Source organism: Pelophylax lessonae (genome assembly GCF_965119305.1).
Source record: "Pelophylax lessonae genome assembly, chromosome: 4".
Classification (NCBI taxonomy): Eukaryota; Metazoa; Chordata; class Amphibia; order Anura; family Ranidae; genus Pelophylax; species Pelophylax lessonae.
In genome coordinates this window covers 497,205,280-497,225,856 of record NC_138771.1, presented here as the reverse complement: position 1 = coordinate 497,225,856, position 20,577 = coordinate 497,205,280, and the positions used below count along the sequence as shown (strand labels likewise).

At 44.4% G+C, this 20,577-nt stretch overlaps 1 protein-coding gene across 13 annotated transcripts in view; it reads left to right on the top strand.

The window, feature by feature from the left end:
• ERC1 (ELKS/RAB6-interacting/CAST family member 1) overlaps positions 1-20,577 on the top strand; it is a 468,899-nt gene that overhangs the window by 409,795 nt on the left and 38,527 nt on the right. For 8 of the 13 annotated variants that reach the window (XM_082255729.1, XM_082255727.1, XM_082255726.1 and 5 more), the window contains one exon: positions 4,763-4,864. In XM_082255729.1, the coding sequence (XP_082111855.1) occupies positions 4,763-4,864 (102 nt within the window). Of the gene's footprint in view, positions 1-4,762; positions 4,865-14,457; positions 14,523-20,577 lie in introns of all 13 variants that reach the window. The other 5 variants (XM_082255722.1, XM_082255720.1, XM_082255721.1 and 2 more) reach the window with 1 other exon arrangement.

Below are 20,577 nucleotides of genomic sequence, written 5' to 3'. Positions count from 1 at the left end.
AAATGTGTTCAAGTATTCCAACTACCTGGTTGGGCTGTTGAGGCTGTAAACCATTGCACATACCACCTAACAATGATATTATAGTTAATAAGTTCCTGACTTCTTGTATATATTGAATAATCCAACAGATCTCCCTGCCATGATTCCTAAATCCATTTCTGTCCAGCTTAGCGTTTTAGGTGTGTTCCAGTTCCTGCAGTTTTATTCTCCATAATTTAAAAGAAAACATCCACCAGGGATGGTAGAGGGGGCCCCTGGTAATGACCACAGCAGGTGTGCAAACCTGGGAACACATCACAGAGGTGGTGGGATCACCTATTAATGGATACAGCAAGTGTCCAGACCCAAGAACGCAGGGCAGAGATGGTAGGAACCCCTCATAATGGGCACAGCAGGTGCACAAACAAAGGAACTTATCAAATGGATGGTAAAAGCCTCTTATAATGGGTACATTGGGCATGCAGACGTGGGAACTCAAGCATGGTAGGAGCCCCTCATAATAGACATAGCAAAGGGTGAGAGCCAGGATATTGTGGAGTGATGGTGGGAGACCGTCATAATGAACACAACAGTTGTGCAAAGCCTGGAACTCATAATGGGCACAACAAGCATGTAGACCTGGAACTCAGCACAAGGATAGTGAGAGCCCCTATAATGGGCACAGCTGGCTTCCAGACCAGGGAACTCCTCACAGATATCTCATTAGAGCCCCTGAGAAGAAACTGCGAGGGAGTTTACCCTTCATTGTCCACCAAACACTGAAATTTATATATTGGGCAGATAGACTCTTGAATAGGAGTATCTGTATTGCTTTACAAATCTACTGGCAAGTAAAACGGCACTGGAAGATATAACCATATCTGTTTTCTCTTGTGTATTTTGCTTAGTGTCTGAAGTTAATGATACTCTTGCACTTTACACCCGCTCATCCCTTTCAGTGCATCAGATTTTTTTTTTTTCTTTCATTCCAGTTAGTATTTAGACTGCAACAACTCCCACAGGATAGCGGACATTTTGCCATTTTTCGAAACTAGCAATTTTTTTTATCAGTATAGTTGACACAGTATTATTTTGCATGCTGGGAGTGATCCAGAATCCCTCCAACACTAATCAAAAAGAAGCCTCATTTATTAATGTGCCTGAAATAAAAACTATTGTAATACTGATTTTTACAAATCTGTCCATTTTTATGTCAGAGTGTAGTTATCTTTTTCGACATTTGCCTTACATGAGGTAATTCCGAAGGGAAATGGTAAACTAGAAATATGGATTTTTTGAATATTGTAAATAGAATTGATCCCCTGTACTGTGCAGGGACTTAAAGCACATCGCCAGGGCTATTTGTCAAAATAAATTGCCCAGCCTTTTTAAAAATATCAAATAAACTTGCTGCAATACTCACCTTGTCTCGTGAGTGATTCCCTGCACAAACTATTCTCCACCGCCAGTTTTCTTTTAGGTTGAATGACAGCCAGCATCATTTAGCCCACTCTCTGTAACTCCGGGCCATCAAAAGAATGCTTTTTGTGGCTGTGTCACCACTTAGGCTTAGACATCAGAGACACTCTGCATTATGGATGGCTGTCCACCTCAGCCACAGGGAGAAAAGGAAGAAGACCAAAAGATCTCATGCAACTGGCTAGAAAACCCAGGAAAAAACATGTATGAAGGAAGTTTAAACAAAAAGAGGGAGGAAAAGCAAGGATGGGGAGATGTGCTTTAAGGTATTCATTATAGGTGTTTATCCATCCTGTTCTTGACAAGATGAAATTGCTCTGCAGAATTTTTCCTTTCTACCACTCCCCATAACAGAACCCTTTTCCCAGTGTTTGTTTTCCTGCCAGTTGGTAGGCAGGTGGCCCAGGCAGTTTTCTGTGGCAGTAAAACTTGGTAATTATGATAATCTCTTTCACACATCAGAAGTAATTCAATATCGATGCTTTTTGTTGGTTTCAAGCAGCCTTTTTCAACCAGGGAGCCTTGAGGTTTCTTCAGGGGTTCCTTGGCAAAATGCCTAAAAATTGCCCCAAAATTGTATACAAGCCAGCAGATGGATCATGCCGGACTTTTAGTTACACAAAGCCACATGTTTTCATTGTGCACCATTACGAGCTTCTAGCCGCTGGCGTCCTAACAACCAATGATCCTTCCCTGCCTCTTACTGTGAGCACTTGAGTCACATTAGTGATGAAGAGAAGAGAAACATTGAAATACTGGTCAGTACCAGTGTGCAAACGTGTATTGGATGTGAAAGAATAAATCCCCTTTAACGCTGGATGTCCTACGTGTGTATTATGTAAAACTATTAGAATAGTTTTCTAAATTTTAGAATGGGGCACCTCGAGACAGTCCATAATTTTAAAGGGTGCCTTGCCTGAAAAAAGGTTGAGAAACACTGGTTTAGAGTGGCATTAAGAGTGCGAATAACAGCGACACTTGTTTTGCTGATGTGTAATTTGTCTTTTTATATTTTTAAAGATTTTTACCTAATCTATACATTAGAAATATTTGGCATTTATATTTATGATGTAAGCTAGAATTTGTCTTTAAAAAAAAAAAGGGGGGGTAAAAATCAAGAATTTATTTATAATGATAGTGAATTAGCACTGAAGAGTGATAATGGCACTTGAAGAGTCTGTTCAGGTAAAACAGAGCAAGATAGGTATTTGGAGGTAATCACAAATCAGATTATCTCACAGTGCTGCTACCATGATCGCACTGTCCTTGGCGGCAACTTTGGAGCGGCCCAGCCCATTCAGGAGGATAAGAAGGCAATTTCTGTTTTAGATGGTTAGCCTTGCAAACAAACAGCTGACCCTAAATTACTGGCGAGAGCTGAAGTTGAAATAGTTTGGACATTAAGTAATATTTACTCTTGTCCCCCCTGGAGAGTGACAATGCTGTGTCAGCAGGTCCGAGCCCAGCTGGGGACGATTGTCCGGCACATCTGTGCTCATCCTGTGTCTGATGTCCCACGTACATTCTCAGCTGTAAACTCCGGGACTTGTTGTAGCTGGACGACCCTGTTACTTATTATTTCAAGGGCGTTGGTGGCTGCAATGTTGCTGTAATCTGTACGTTATGGAAGAACTCAACGCGTAAATATAAAAACTCTTTTTTATTTTATTTTTGTGTTCCTTGTAAAGTCATTCATTTTTTTTTCTTGTTTCAGTGTAGCTGATGTAATTTCCTGAACTGAACAATTTTATTGACATACCACACACCAGGTCAAAAGGGGAAGATTAAGGGTCCATTCACACTAGCGCGACTTGTCAGGCGACTTGGTCGCCTGACAAGTCGCGGTCGGTCGCTCGCCATTGAATAGTACAGGACCCGTTCTAATAGGAGCGACACAAGTCGCTCCGACTTAGAAAAAGAGTCCTGTACTACTTTGGGGCGACCTGGAGGCGACTTGCATTGACTTCAATTATATGAAGTCTGTGCAAGTCGCGCCAAGGTCGCCCCACAAAATCCTGTCGCGCAAGTCTGAATGGGCTGTATGTGGGTCAGGAGTGAAAGCTCTGGGTGAGCTTCACTGCTAGTCTACTCCTAATCCAAACAGCAGACAGCATGGTGGCACAGGCTGAAAGTAAATTGTTGGCAAATTGAACAACCGAAACAAAGACATACACGTTATGGCCAAAAGTATGTAGGCATCCTCTGAATTATTGAGTTCAGGTTTTTCCAGTGAATGGTGCTATTGATGCTACAGCATACAAAGACATTTTAGACAAATGTACACTTCAGAATTGTGGCAGCAGTTTAGGGAAGACCCTTTTCTGTTCCATCACGACTGTGCCCTATGCGCAAAGGCATGGTTTGACCAGGTTGATGTAGAGGAACTCAAGTGTCCTCCACAGAGCCCTGACCCTAGCCCTAGTGAACATCTTTGGAGTAAATTGAAACTCCAATTGCAAGCCTGGTCTTCTCATCCAGCTTCAGTACCTGACCTAACAAATATTCTTATGGCTATAAATTGTACAAATGTCCAGAGACATGCTCCAAAATCCTGTGAAAAGCCTTTCCAAAAGAGTGGAGGTTGTTCTATCCACAAAAGAGGGTAGAGAAATTCTGTATCGAAGCCCATGGTTTTGGAATGAGATCTGCAATAAGTACATATAGGTGTGAGCAAAAAAATATTCTGGTTGGCCACACGTCCAGTAAAATCACCTTTATTTCAGCAAGTCCATAAAAACATGTCCAAAAACACAAATATAGGGGAACAGCATCACCAGCTAATGTGTTTCATGCTCCCTTTGGACATGTTTTTATGGACTTACTGAAACAAAGGTAATTTTACTGGACGTGCCGCCAACCAGAATTATTTTTTGCTCATTGGAATTTGTGACCTGGCCAGCACCTGGTCTGTGTGTTATTGGAGGAGGAGATGGGACACTAACCTAAAGCGGTGTTCACACACATCTATACCTGTACATAGGTGTGATGGTTAGGTGTGCTCAAACAATTGGCCATATAGTGTATTTCTGGAAATTACATTCGCTAAATTTAAACAACATTGTAACTTTGGAAGAAGAAGAGTTCTTGGAGTCATAACTTTAAAGTTGCAAAGGTGCATAGCGGTTTAAAAGCAATTTGTTTTATTGTCTGACTTGCTTTCTTAGTATCAAAAGATGCTGTTTTTTCCATTTTTTTTTTTTTTAATCTTATGTTTCTTTTTGAAATATATTGTAAATATATTTGTATGTCTGATACCATTGCTGTATTTGTCTAACAGATCATTTTAACCATCCCTTCCCAACAGACACAGAACCGAATGAAACTGATGGCGGATAACTATGAAGCCGACCACCTAAAGTCTTCTGCCCAGTCCAACCAAACCAACCACAAGCCCTCCCCTGATCAGGTAACATGTCACCCTGACCTATTGTTGGAAACCGTGGTCTCTATTAGGTGATTGTAGGTTTCTTGTATAGAAAGAAATTCTAGCCTGGAGTAGGGTCCGTCTTCTGACCTAAAATGCGAGATTCTTGCCCTAATTTCAAGGGCCTGTTAGCCATAACTGGAGTTCCATTTGAATGAAGAGCCAAAAGGATTGGAGAAAGTGGCGTATGGAAGGATCATCAAGGGGATAATACTATGGATGTGGCTCTAGAAGTGTAAAATGTTAGATTTCTCTTTCATTCATTGACTTCTTGAACATTGAGTTATACTGTCCCCTACAGGAGTTGGACACTAGGCAGGAAAAAGCTTGACTACGCCTTTGGGGCAGTCCCAGGGGGTATACTCCCACTCTCTTTTTTTTTTTAGGCACTCAGTTTTTTATTGCCTAGTCAGGAGTAAGGACCTAGTTCCTTGCTGGGATCTCTGGTCCTGGCAATTTTTTTTCCTTTTAAATGGAACTTTTTCCTATCTTTGTTATTTGGTTCCTGTGAGGATCTACAGTCAACTGCCAGACTGGGTGACGGACTGGATAATCTAGATCCAGAGGGTCCCCCAAGTCCAGCCAGCGAGCGCATGCAGGCCTCCGCTCTGTGCGCTAGATTGACCATGATATAGTCCCACTGGACGGGGGCTGGCCTGCAAGTTAAATGTCTCACGAGGGCGCATATGACCTGGCCCCGCCCTGAGTCGCAGCGTTTCTCCTGGCCAACAGCCTCCCCTATTCCGATGGAGCAGTGGTCTGTCAGGAGCGGTGCCCACCCTGTTCCTAGTATGGTAAGTAGCTGTCCCCCCTCTTCCCCTGAAGGGTTTTGGGGTGGACGTGGGCCCCTCCCTGGGATGGTGGCACCCTTGGGATCCCATCCTTCCCCCCAGCCCCTCTAAAATTTCAGGCGTCACTGTGGGTCTTCTGCCCCCCCCCCTCTCCCTGGGAAAGGTTTTGAGATGGCTTTTGCCATGGATTTGCTGCTGGCTGAGGTTTTCCTGGTGTGCAACAGGGGGTATAGCAGGGTTCCTCGCCACCTTGGGGGTTGGTGACTAGGGCAGGGATGTCCTCTGGGCTCCCTGCTGCAGTTTTTGGGCTGGGGGAGTGGATGGTTTAGCATCTGCGGGTCCGCACCTCACACGGCTGGATCTGGCCAAAAAATGTAGCCTGCGACTTTGCGGCCTACTGGTCGGGAGCTATGTGGGGCGGTGAAGGTGTCTGAAGCCACTACCCTATTTTTTTGGTTTTCGCCCTCCCCTCCGCTGCCTCTGGGTGGTCGGCTGGGCGTCCACAAAAATTAGGCTGCAACTTGCGGGTTGGGTGCCTCTGTTGGGGGTCGTCTCCAGTGAGGTTAGCTGAAGCCCCCAGTCTTCTTTTGGGAATCTGCCTGGCTGGAATCCATGCAAAAATTTAGGCAGCGGCTTGCGGCCTACTAGGCCATGCGAAGGAAGGAAGGGAAGGGGTCGCGCTGTGGGGGCAGTTTACTTTTTGATGGCAGCCATGCCACCATTATTGTGTAGGGCACCTGCCCCTTTTTTTAGCGCTGTGGGACCATCAGAGTACCCTGCCTGCGCGTCCACGTCACGGCGGGTGGCTCCCTTTTAAGGGGGCTATTTCCTATTATGGAGGGGCTTGAGGGGGGACCCCCTATTTTTTTTTGTGGGGTCCAGTGGGTGGTCCATTCGTGGGCCCTTGGTCAGCATCCCCTTTGCAGGATCGCAGTCGGCGATCCTCCCCTGATTGTTTTCCGGGTGAGCTAAGTATACAGCGCCCCCCGCCCTCCCCTGCCTCCTCTGTCTCATCAGATCCTGAATCTGATTCGGCCACCGCGGACGCGATTCACCCTACTGGGTCTGCGTCCACACATCCTGAGTGCTCAGATATAGTGAGAATAATTCCTCTGCTCCTATAGTGCGCATGAAAAGGCGCTGGTGGATGCACTGAGTATGTCGGTGCGTGAAACTTGAAAAATGGAGGATGCGCCTGATGCTGCGTCGGAGTCGCTGGTCCCTTTTGGCACCCACAGGCCCTCCAAAGTGGCAAGGGTGTTCCCCTTTTCCACTTACTTTGACAACATTGTCAGAAAACAGTGGGGTTGGCCAAAATGCACTCTTGTGGTCCCTAAGCGTTTTGCTATGTGTTATCCTTATGAGGATACTCTGCTTAAAAAGTGGAGGGTCCCACCTGTGGTGGACTCGCTGATTTCCAGGTTAAATAAAGCTACCTTAATTCCGGGTTGAGGAGTTCCCAGCCTTTAAAGCTCAGGCCTGCCATATGTTCACTGGGGCTGGTTCGGCACTTAGGTCGGTATTTACTATTGCCCTGGTGTCGCAAACTCTGACCGAGTGGACTAAACTTTTACGCTGGAACCTAGAGGGGAAACAACTTCTCCCTGCCTTTGCAGAGCTAGCGGATCAGTTGGTCCAGGGGGCTACAGTTTTATCTGTGATGCCTCTTTGGATGTGTCTTTTTTGATTCTAGACTGTATCAGCAGTGATCCTTCAGCGTATTATCTGGCTGAACTGCTGGTCTGAGGACCAGACTTCTAAGAAGGCCTTATCTGATCTTCCCCATGTAGGGGATCCTCTGTTTGGAGCTTCCTTGGATGACATTAAGGGTCTCACAGGGGGGAAGAGTACTCTTCTTCCACAGGCTACCAAGGGCAAGGAGTCCCCTCCTAGACGAGGGCCATTCTTCTCGGCTCATAAGAGGCCTTTTTCATCCCTCAGGGTCTCTAGACAAGGGATCAAAGCCCTTTAGGACTTCCACCGGAGGTTCCAAGAGGACCTGGTCTGGCAAGCCACGAACTGACTCTTCCAGACCTGCGGACAAGGCTTCCTCTGCATGTATCTGGGGTCGGGGACATCTTCGCTGGTTTCGGGATCCGTGGACCTCCCTGGTACAGGACAAGTTGGTCCACAAAGTAATTCGGTCCGACTACAAGATCAAGTTTCGGTTTTATACTCTGGAAAGGTTCTTCCCTTCCAACCTGCCCTTGTCTCCAGATCGCTTACGGGGTCTCTTTGGGGCAGTGCAAGACTTGTTAGGGGTGATTGTTTCGGTTCCGACTTCGGAATGTTTTCAGGGGTTTTACTCAAACCTGTTCAACATTCCCAGGAAGGAAGTCAAGGTACGTCCAATTCTGGACCTCAAGGCGCTAAACTGCTTTGTGCGGGGACAGATGTTCCGAATTGAGTCCATTTGCACCTTGATGGTGTCCCTACATCATGGGGATTTTCTCACTTCTGACGACATCAAAGACGCCTACCTTCACATTCCAATATATGCCGGTCTCCAGCGCTTTCTCCGCTTGGCCATGGGCGAGGAGCATTACCCTTTGGTCTCACCTCTGTTCCTCGGGTTTTCACAAAAGTGTTGGCCCCGATGCTAGCATTGTTGCATCAGCGGGGGATCGCGGTACCGGGGTACCTTGACCTTCTTCTGCGAGCGGAGCCTCCAACTGCTCTGATGGACATCTTGGAGATTACTCTGTGAACTCTGAGGGAGTTCGGTTGGATTCTGAACCTTCAGAAATCTGCTATGGTTCTGTCAACAAAACGGGACTATCTGGGTCTGACTCTGGACTCGGCCTCAGCCAGAGTGTTTCTTCCTCTGGAATAATTCCAGACATTGCAGGAGGCAATTCAGCTTCTGTTGTCCAGCAGACGGTCATCCCTGCAGGCTTGCATGTGAGTGCTGGGCCTAATGGTGTCTACCTTCAAGGCGGTTCCGTTTCCACAGTCCCACACGAGATCTCTGGACAAAGAGATTCTGGTAAAATGGGACAAGAATCCACGGTCTCTAGAGATGGCCTTGTTCTCCGGCACTTCAACAGGGAAAATCCTTTCTCCCTCTGTACAGGACGGTTGTCACCACGGATGCCAGCATATCCGGGTGGGGGGGAAGCATCCTCAGCACAGATTGTGTTCAGGGGGTCCAGACTGCCGGTTAATGTACTGGAACTCCGAGAGATCAGACTTTGTACAATTCGTCTTCAGGGGTGTCCGGTACGAATTAAATCGGATAATGCCTCGGCCATGGTCTATGTCAATCACCAAGGGGGCACAAGAAGTGTCCTGGCGGCTCGGCAAGTAGCCGGCATTCTAAGGTGGGCATACCGAATCGTTCCAGCCCTCTCTGCTGTACTCATTCCAAGGACGGTTCAGAGGTTTGTGGCATGGTCTCGGGATCCTCTGGCCGACACTACAGATGCATTCTAGTTGCTCCGGGCCACACCGATCTGGTACGGCTGGTTGCCAATGCTCCTTGGAGACTTCCTCTCAGGGAAGGTCTGCTGTCCCAAGGGTCAATCTTCCATCCTGCTTTACAGTTGCTGGCTTCAATGGCTTGGCTGTTGAAAGCCAGGTACTGAAGGATAGAGGTTTGTCTGAATCGATGATTCCTGTTAAAGGCTTGGAAATCTACTTCTTCCAAGTACGATGGTAGATCTTCCTAGAAGTACATTGCGTGGTGGTCTCTTGGGGTTCCCCCTTTTCCTCCAAGGGAGTTCGACACTTGGCTCTTCCAGTGCGGTCTCCACTGCTGCCGTGGGACCTCAATTTTGTTGTCAGTTCTCCAGAAACCTCCCTTCGAAAATATTCAGGAGGTTCCCCTGCTTACGTTGTCCCAGAAGGAGGCCTTTTTGGTGGCTATTTCTGCTGCGCGCAGGGTGTCGGAGATGGCAGGGTTGTCTTGTCGTTCACCTTACCTGGTGGTTCACTGAGATAAGGTGGTTCTCCGTCCCTGTCTGTCTTTCCTTCCAAAGGTTGTCTCTAATTTCCATTTGCCTTTCCTATGTCCCAGGCCTAAACATCCTAAAGAAATTGCCTTGCATTCCCTGGATGTGGTTCAGGCAATCAGGGTGTACCTGGCATCTACGAAGTCTTTTGGGAAGTCAGACTCACTATTTGTACTCCCGGATGGACCTCGGAAAGGGTTGGCCGCTTCTGCTGTGACCATTTCCAGATGGATCAGACAGTGATTCAGGCCTATTCAATTAGGGGTCCGGTTCCTCCTTTCCCTGTTTAGACACATTTTACACTGGCGCTTAGTGCCTCCTGGGCCTTCCATCAGGCATCAGTGTGACAGGTTTGCAAGGCGGCCACTTGGTCGTCTGTGCACACTTTCACAAAGTTTTATAAGGTAGATGTGTTGGCATCTGCGGATGCTTCGTTTGGCTGCAAGTTTTTGCAGACTGCTGTTTAGAGGACCTGGTCCTTTTCCAGGGTCTATTGTTTTTTTCCGGTGAGCTCCAGTTGTTTATGGTTGAGCTCCATGTTACCTGGTTGGCTATGGTTTAGCCTTGGTAATTTTTTTCTTGCTGTTCCCACCCTTCATGTTTGACACTGCTTACGGACATCCCAATGGTCAAGAAGATAAGGAGCTGTGTTCGTTAATGAGTGAAAGAGAAAATAGGATTTTTCACTTACCATAAAATCAATTTCACTGATGTTCATTGACGGGCACAGCACCCACCCCTCTGTGGAGTTGGCTTTTTTCTGACACTGTTTGTAACAAAACTGACTGCCTATAGCTGAGAGTGGGAGTATACCCCCTGGGACTGCTCCATAGGCGTAGTCAAGCTTTTTCCTGCCTAGTGTCCTACTCCTGTAGGAGGCAGTATAACCCAATGATCAAGAAGATTAGGAGCTGTGTCCATCAATAAACATCAGAGAAATGGATTTTACAGTAGGTCAAAAATCCCATTTTTCACTAACTGTTTATTTGGGGGGGGGGGGGGCAGTAGAGCTGCACGATTAATCATTAAACAATCGCGATCTCGATTTAACTCCCCTCACAATCTTAATCCGGCATTTCCACGATTCATGTTAAACAAGTGCAGAGCTGTTCTCTGCTCAGCCTACAAAGTTTATCACAACATTGCATTGTATCATTTGGTTCTTTTAAATCAAAGGGATGAACTTTAACCACTTAAAGACTAAGCCTTTTTTGACACTTGTTGCCTACAAGTTAAAATCAGTATTTTTTTGCTAGAAAATGACTTTGAACCCGAAACTTAAATATATTTTTGTTAACAGAGACTCTAGAGAATAAAATGCGGTCATTGCAATATTTTATGTCACACTGTATTTGGTCAGCAGTCTTTCAAAAGAAATTTTTTAGGAAAAAATACACTTCAATGAATTTACAAAAAACTGAACAGTAAATTTAGGCCAATTTTTTTTGTATAATGTGAAAGATGATTTTACACCGAGAATTTTGACCTTTATTCTAAGCAAAAAATCGTGATTCTCGTTTTGTCCAGAATCGTGCAGCTCTAGTGGGCAGTGGTGAGCCATTAAGTTGGACAAGCTGTTCACTGTTTCGGTGGGTGGCCTGCGAGTTGCTTAAGTAAACAGCATGTGAGCTTTTAAAGTGGCTGGGCCATGAGGAGTTTAACTGTCTAGGTCATGGGCTCGTTAGGTCGCTGTATATCTAAGCCAGCCATAGATGATCTCGGCCTGTCTTCAGCAGGGACCAGCCGAGATTTGATCTATCTATGGGCAGGCTGTGTGTACTGAAGTCAATCCATTGATTAATGTCAGTACAACTAGCCTGTTGGATTTTTTGCATATGATTACTGCCGGCAGCTACAGTCAGGTCCATAAATATTGGGACATCAACAGAATTCTAATCTTTTTGGCTCAATACACCACCACAATGGATTTGAAATAAAACAAATAAGATGTGTTTTAACTGCAGACTTTCAGCTTTAATTTAAGGGTATTTACATCCAAATCAGGTGAACGGTGTACGAATTACAACAGTATGTATATGTGCCTCCCACTTTTTAAGGGACCAAAAGTAATGGGACAGATTAACAATCATAAATCAAATTTTCACTTTTTAATACTTGGTTGCAAATCCTTTGCAGTCAATTACAGCCTGAAGTCTGGAACGTATAGACCTCACCAGACGCTGGGTTTCATCCCTGGTGATGCTCGGCCAGGCCTCTACTGCAACTATCTTCAGTTCCTGCTTGATCTTGGGTCATTTTCCCTTCAGTTTTGTCTTCTTCTTTTGTCAATCGGATTCAGGTCAGGTGATTGACTTGGACATTGCATAACATTCCACTTCTTTCCCTTAAACTCTTTGGTTGCTCTCGCAATATGTTTCAGGTCATTGTCCATCTGCACCGTGAAGCGCCATCCAATGAGTTCTGAAGCATTTGGCTGAATATGAGCAGATAATATTGCCTGAAACACATCATCAATAAATACAAGAGAACCAGTTCCATTGGCAGCCATACATGCCCACGCCATGACACTACCACCACCATACTTCACTGATTAGGTGGTATGCTTTGGATCATGAGCAGTTCCTTTCCTTCTCCATACTCTTCACTTCCCATCACTCTGGTACAAGTTGATCTTGGTCTCATCTGTCCATAAGATGTTGTTCCAGAACTGTGAAGGCTTTTTTAGATGTTGTTTGGCAAACTGTTATCTGGCCTTCCTGTTGTTGAGGCTCATCAATGGTTTACATCTTGTGGTGAACCCTCTGTATTCACTCTGGTGAAGTCTTCTCTTGATTGTTGACTTTGACACACATACACCTACCTCCTGGAGAGTGTTCTTGATCTGGCCAACTGTTGTGAAGGGTGTTTTCTTCACCAGGGAAAGAATTCTTCGGTCATCCACCACAGTTGTTTTCCGTGGTCTTCTGGGTCTTTTGGTGTTGCTGAGCTTATCAGTGCATTCTTTCTTTTTAAGGATGTTCCAAACAGTTGATTTGGCCACACCTAATGTTTTTGCTATCTCTCTGATGGGTTTGTTTTGTTTTTTCAGCCTAATGATGGCTTGCTTCACTGATAGTGACAGCTCTTTGGATCTCATATTGAGAGTTGACAGCAACAGATTCCAAATGCAAATGGCACACTTGAAATGATCTCTGGACCTTTTATCTGCTCCTTGTAAATGAGATAATGAGGGAATAACACACACCTGGCCATGGAACAGCTGAGCAGCCAATTGTCCCATTACTTTTGGTCCCTTAACCACTTAAGCCCCGGAAGATTTTATCCCCTTCCTGACAAGGGGGTATTTTGCGATTCGGTACTGTGGGATTTTAACGGACAATTGCGTGGTCGTGCGATGATGTACCTAAACAAAATTGACGTCCTTTTTTTCCCACAAACAGGGCTTTCTTTTGGTGGTATTTGATCACCTGTGCGATTTTTACTTTTTGCGCTATAAACCAAAAAAGAGCGTAAATTTTGCAAAAATAACAATATTTTTCACATTTTTTTTATATGAAATTCCCCCCGAAAAAAATGTAAAAATCAAATTTTTTTAACATTTTAGGCCAATTTGTTTTCTGCTACATATGTTTGGTAAAAAAAAATCGCAATAAGCGTATTTTGATTGGTTTGCGCAAAAGTTATTGCGTTTACTAACTAAGGGTAAGATTTTTGTCATTTTTTGTTGTTTTTTTTTTTTAACGAGTAATGGCGGCGATCTGCGATTTTTTTTTTTTTTTTTTTTTTTTTTTTTTTTTTTTGTGGGACTGCAACATTGCGGTGGACAGATCGGACCCTTGACTGACATTTTTGACACTTTTAGAGGTACCAGTGACATTACTACAGTAATCAGTGCTATACATATGCACTGTTACTGTAAAAATGACACTGGCAGGGAAGATGTTAACTTTATTAGACATCCAGGGGTTAAGTGTGTCCCTAGGGGCGTGCTTCTAACTGTAAAGGGGCGTGGCTAGTGGTATAACAACAGAGACATACGATCCTACATAGCAGGACCGTATGATCTCTGTTCTTACACAGGGGAGAATGACAGGCGGCTTTGTTTACATCAGCCGCCTGCCTTTCTCCCTCTGCTCCGGACGATCGCGAGTGACCGGCGGACATTGGGTCCGCCTGTCACACGCGTGGGGATGTGCAGGAGCGAGCGGGGCGGGAGTGCGCCTCCAAGTGTTTAAAAAGTGGGAGGCACATATACAATCTGTTGTAATTCCTACACCTTTCACCTGATTTAGATGTAAATACCCTCAAATATAAGCTGAAATTCTGCAGTTAAAGCACATCTTTTTTGTTTCATTTCAAATCCATTGTGGAGGTGTATAGAGCCAAAAGGATTATAATTTTGTCGATGTCGCAATATTTATGGATCTGACTGTATAGCCGCTAGCAGTAATTATTGTCTTCTGCCAGCAGGGAAAGCTCCCAGATGGAAAGACACAATAGTGCTGTGAGAGGGACTTTCATGCAACCTATAGTTGCAGGAAAGAAAAGTTCATCATCTATGGCTTGCTTTACTCTCCACCTTCTCAGTCCCCGCGGTGCTTTCTCATACATCAAGCATAAGTGCCTGAGATTGCATTGCATCGAAGGGACACACAGTGAGAGAGGGCCTGGACAGAAGACAGCCTTCCTCTGGGAAGACTTTTTGGAACATTGAAGGATAAAAAGGCCCTCATGTTGTGGAATATGCATGCAATTTGTTATAATGCAACTATTGTCCTTTTTCTGTTTCTCTTGCAGTCACTAACCAAATGTTTGTTTTGTCCCTTTAATGCTGCTCTTGATGCTTCCTCTGTCATCATCTCTGAACCTAAAGGATGATGAGGAGGGTATTTGGGCATAGCCAATGAGATGATTAGGTCAGCCATTTTGTTCAGAACGGTGAGAACACACTCCTGGCTCATAATTGGTCTTCCTATATGGGTTCCTGCATGTTGCAGTCTGTCCATCTTGTTTGCATGGCCGTGATTGTGCTCTGTTCTTTTTGCATATCTCCATCTGTGGCCTGTCATGTCTTCTTCACATTGAAAGGGTAGCCCTTTTAAAGACTAGATAAATTATAAGGTGGCCTGTCAATTCACTTAAATAATATTAGGCTACCTTAATTTGCAGGACGGCTCCTGCCTATGTAAATTAAACTTTAACTGTGTTCTAAATTATTTTCAAATATCTGTATATATTTTATTGTCTGGTATCATAAAATTTGCCTGAACTGTGAAAGCTGTGCACAAAAAAGAAAAAACAGGCAGGGGGAAAAGGACTACTAGAAGTATTGCCTATGGTCTCCCTGCAGCTGATCTTACTCCATTACTAACTTAGAATTCCTAGTTGTGCACCGTATCTCTGTCTGGAGACAGACATTTTGGTAGAGGCAGGGTTTTGCTTCCTCAAAGCTTCCCCTCCAGAGACTGGGGTTGGAATGTTTTAGAAGCAGTGGAAGAAATCCATAAAGCACAGATTTACAGAATGAATAAATCAGAAGCACAAGGATGATTCTTGCAGTGTAGATCGTCAAGTACATCTTCCTCTCCGGCAAAAAGCACAGTGATGAGCACAGCACTAACATCACCAAATCTCACTCTAAATCTGGTGGAAATAGCAGTTAGGAATGCCTATGCACGGGAAGTGCACTGTTATTTTTCAGGAGGAATTTAAGACAAAGTGTAGATTTTGCATGCTACTATCGAAGTATAATTAATTAACTATTCTAAATGATCCCTATAAGATGGCGAAATGTTCTCTTTTTTTAGGTTCGGGACCACTTTAAATTTTCTTAAAATTGGAGATCAAAAATTCAGCTTGTTTTATTCGTTCAGGTAGATTTGAAATATTGCATAGGAATATTTGGTGTGCTCATAGCCAGCAGTTGGAACTTAAAGTACTATTTCTTCATTTCCAGTTTCTCCTCTCACTAATTTATTACACCACACAAGCTGACATTTTTTTAATACAACCCTAATTCCAAAAAAAATGGGACACTGTAAAATCTACATAAAAACAGAATGTAATGATTTTCAAACCTTATAAACCAATATTCTATTCACAATAGAAAATATAATGTAAATGCTGGGAAAGATGTCCCGAAATATACCCACAACTATGGCCTAAGGTGTACAGGCTAGTACTGGGGTATGGAAAAACAAAAGAGAGGGGAAGAGAGATATGAGGGAAACAGAAAGAGAGAGTGGAGAGAAAGAATGATAAAGGGGGGGGGGAGAGAGAGTAAGGAAAAGAGAAAAGGAGGAGGGAGGAAGAGGAAAGGAGAGAGAGGGGAGGGGAAAGGGGGGGAGAGAGGGAAAGGAGATGAAAAAGGGGGGAAAAGGGGGGGGGAGATGCTAGAAAAAAGGGGGAGAGGGGGACCAAAAATAGACAGACCCAAAGGTCAGAAGAATAGTGGGAGGGCTGGTGGGACTTTAAAGGTACCAGGTAGGTCAATAGAATGAGAATGTCGTTAAAAACATGAAATATTTATTAATATTGCATATTAAAAACAAAACAGACAATACAAAAAATAATAATAATATTCATATAGGTCTGACATGTACAAAAATGAATATGTGAGGCCATAAAAGACGCAAGGCAAAAAGTTGTAGAGATATTTCGGTCCAATGAAGAACATCAAACCAGTCCCGACATGTTTCGCGGGCATGGATGCACCGCTTCTTCAGGGGAATAGAAACATATAAACTATGCAGTGCCTTGATTAGCCTGTACAATACAGCAATAACAAAAAATTATTATTGATACATATACATACATGTAAAACAGTAGACTTGAAAAGCATGCAAATGTGGAACGTCCAAGTGCATCCGAAGCAGCCACCGCAGACAGGCCCACCACCAACCAGACTAGGTAAGAGTGCTCCCCAACAAAAACGTCTCCCCAGCGGATGTGGAGGGACATGTGAGGCAGGAGATATATATGTGTGTAAAGCTGAAAACCCACCAACACCATAGGGAGAGGAAGGTTATACAGATATATAGAGAGCTAGATTCTATACCTTGTTAGGTGTCTTTTGTAGACACACTCACATAACAAGAATAAAAGATTGGAGACAGGGGGGCTACTGCAGTGCGGCAGTATTTGGACCTCAGCGAGGGATGTTATCCTATTAAATGAAGATGGAATATATAAGCATTCAATCGTATATCTAATAAAATATCCCTACTGTTGAAGTTTGGAAATAAGGCTTTACCTGCGGAGTGGCGAGTCATTGAAAACTTTTTTAGGGATCTGTATGGAGATGGTAACTTAAATAGGATCAGACAAGATGGAAGAGTCTGAGGCTGTGCCAATGAAATAGAAGTGTAACGCCACCTATTGCACGCATCTATAAAGTATGACCAGGAGAATGGGGATTATTGAAAGCATCTATCCGAGAGTACCTTCTATAGTGTTCAATGATATAATCCAAGGCTCTTACCCACGTGAAGCCGCCATGCTCGTAGACGCCGTCTCCTGAATAGGAAGTGCGTGTAACCCCGCCTAATATGGCCCTCAACCCGACGCCAGATTGCGCATGACGTCATGCGCAACGTGGGCGGGTCAGGTCCTCAACTGCGCGCGCACCAAATGGGCGCGTACGCAGTGTCGTTCTAAATGCGGGCCACAAAAGGCAGCCCAGAACGGCCACAGCAAAAGCCGGCCCGACAGGGAACATCCGGCCAGCGATGTGCGAGAGGACCACACATCCGCTGAGAAGTATGGGGAGCACGCTACCATCCGGGCGGAGGGGAGAATGCAGCGGAGGACACCAAGCAGATGCCAAACATAAAGGGACGTCCACAGAGACATGCCGTACAGTTACAACAAAAACAGTTAACATTAAACAAAATTTTAATTATTAATAATGTTCCCTGTCCGGCCGGCTTTTGCTGTGGCCGTTCTGGGCTGCCATTTGTGGCCCGCATCTAGAACGACACTGCGTACGCGCCCATTTGGTGCGCGCGCAGTTGAGGACCTGACCCGCCCACATTGCGCATGACGTCATGCGCAATCTGGCGTCGGGTTGAGGGCCATATTAGGCGGGGTTACACGCACTTCCTATTCAGGAGACGGCGTCTACGAGCATGGCGGCTTCACGTGGGTAAGAGCCTTGGATTATATCATTGAACACTATAGACGGTACTCTCGGATAGATGCTTTCAATAATCCCCATTCTCCTGGTCATACTTTATAGATGCGTGCAATAGGTGGCGTTACACTTCTATTTCATTGGCACAGCCTCAGACTCTTCCATCTTGTCTGATCCTGTTTAAGTTACCATCTCCATACAGATCCCTAAAAAAGTTTTCAATGACTCGCCACTCCGCAGGTAAAGCCTTATTTCCAAACTTCCCCAGTAGGGATATTTTATTAGATATACGATTGAATGCTTATATATTCCATCTTCATTTAATAGGATAACATGCCACGCTGTGGTCCAAATACTGCCGCACTGCAGTAGCCCCCCTGTCTCCAATCTTTTATTCTTGTTATGCGAGTGTGTCTACAAAAGACACCTAACAAGGTATAGAATCTAGCTCTCTATATATCTGTATAACCTTCCTCTCCCTATGGTGTTGGTGGGTTTTCAGCTTTACACACATATATATCTCCTGCCTCACATGTCCCTCCACATCCGCTGGGGAGACGTTTTTGTTGGGGAGCACTCTTACCTAGTCTGGTTGGTGGTGGGCCTGTCTGCGGTGGCTGCTTCGGATGCACTTGGACGTTCCACATTTGCATGCTTTTCAAGTCTACTGTTTTACATGTATGTATATGTATCAATAATAATTTTTTGTTATTGCTGTATTGTACAGGCTAATCAAGGCACTGCATAGTTTATATGTTTCTATTCCCCTGAAGAAGCGGTGCATCCATGCCCGCGAAACATGTCGGGACTGGTTTGATGTTCTTCATTGGACCGAAATATCTCTACAACTTTTTGCCTTGCGTCTTTTATGGCCTCACATATTCATTTTTGTACATGTCAGACCTATATGAATATTATTATTTTTTGTATTGTCTGTTTTGTTTTTAATATGCAATATTAATAAATATTTCATGTTTTTAATGACATTCTCATTCTATTGACCTACCTGGTACCTTTAAAGTCCCACCAGCCCTCCCACTATTCTTCTGACCTTTGGGTCTGTCTATTTTTGGTCCCCCTTTTTTCTAGCATCTCTTCCCCCCCCCCCCTTTTCCCCCCTTTTTCATCTCCTTTCCCTCTCTCCCCCCCTTTTCCTCTCTCTCCTTTCCTCTTCCTCCCTCCTCCTTTTCTCTTTTCCTTACTCTCTTCCCCCCCCCCCCTTCTTTATCATTCTTTCTCTCCACTCTCTCTTTCTGTTTCCCTCATCTCTCTCTCTCCCCCTCTCTTTTGTTTTTCCCTACCCCAGTGCTAGCCTGTACACCTTAGGCCATAGTTGTGGGTATATTTCGGGATATCTTTCCCAGCATTTACATTATACAGTTTAGGGATGTGGTACCTTTTGACCCATTTTTTGATACAAACATACAATTTATTTGCACAATAGAAAATATAAAACACATCAAATTTTTAAAATGAGAGAATATATAATCATCTACAATACATAATATCATCCCAAGATTCCAAGAATCTGGAGAAATTTCTGTGCTCAAGAGACAAGGCTGAAAGGCAATATTATATGCCCGTGATCTTCGGGCCCTCAGACAGCACTGCATGAAGTACAGGCATGATTCTGTGATAGACATCACTGCATGGGCTCAGGAATACTTCCAAAAATCACTGTTTGTGAATACAGTTTGCAGTGCTATCCAAAAATGCAAGGTACATCTCTATCATGCAAAGAAGGAGCCAAATCTAAACATGATCTAGAAACACTCCCGTCTTCTCTGGGCCAAAGTTAATTTAAAATGGTCTGTTGCAAAGTGGAAAACTGTACTGTGGTCAGAAGAAACATTTTACATTCTTTTTTGACAACCATAGGCACCACATCCTCCAGACTAAAGAGGAGAGGAAAATTCTGGCTTGTTATCAGTCCTCAGTTCAGTCGCCTGCATCTCTGATGGTATGGGAAGAGCCCATAGAAGAAGCCATATCTGAACATGATCCAGAAATGTCGCCATATTCTATCTATGGGCCAAAACTCATTTAAAGTGGCCTGTTGCAAAGTGGAAAACCGTTCTGTGGTCAGAGAAGTCGAAATTTGACATTCAATTTGGCAACCTTGGGTGCAGCATCCTCTGGACTAAAGAGGAGATGGAGCTTCTGGCTTGTTAGTACTAAGGTTAGAGGCCTGCATCTCTGATAGCATGGGGATGCATTAGTGCGCGTGGAATGGACAGCTTGCACATCTGGAATGGCACCGAAAGATATATCCGGTTTTAGAGCAGCATATGCTCCCAACCAAATGATGCCTTTTGTATGTTAACTGCATACTACATCTATGACAAAGGCATGGCTTCATAGTAGAAGAGCCTGGGTGCATAACTGGCCCGCCTGCAGTCCAGACCTTTCACCAATTAAAAATATTTGGCGCATCCTAAAAAGAAAAATACAGCGATGAAGATCCAGCAGTTACAATCAAATATGAGGCAAGAATGGGGCAACATTCCGCTCCCAAAACTCCAGTAACTGGTTGTAACGCTCCTGCGTTTCATGTATGGTGTGGATTTTCAGCTGCAGAAATATTCCACTTCAGTAGTCATGTAAGAGAGATGCTGAGATACCATTCCCAACCTCAATGACTCATCATGTGTGGAAGGTCTTAATTCAGCTAGTAAATACACACACTCAACAAGTTGGTTCCTAGAGTGGCTTTATGTATGTAGTAACACAGTGATGAAGATTTAAGAGACAGGTTGAGTGGAGGTGGTAGGTGACAGACACTTGAAGGTAAGACAGTAGCAGATGGATGCAGGTAGGTTTAGCAATCATGTATGGTAGCAGATGACAGAGTAGCAGGTGGAC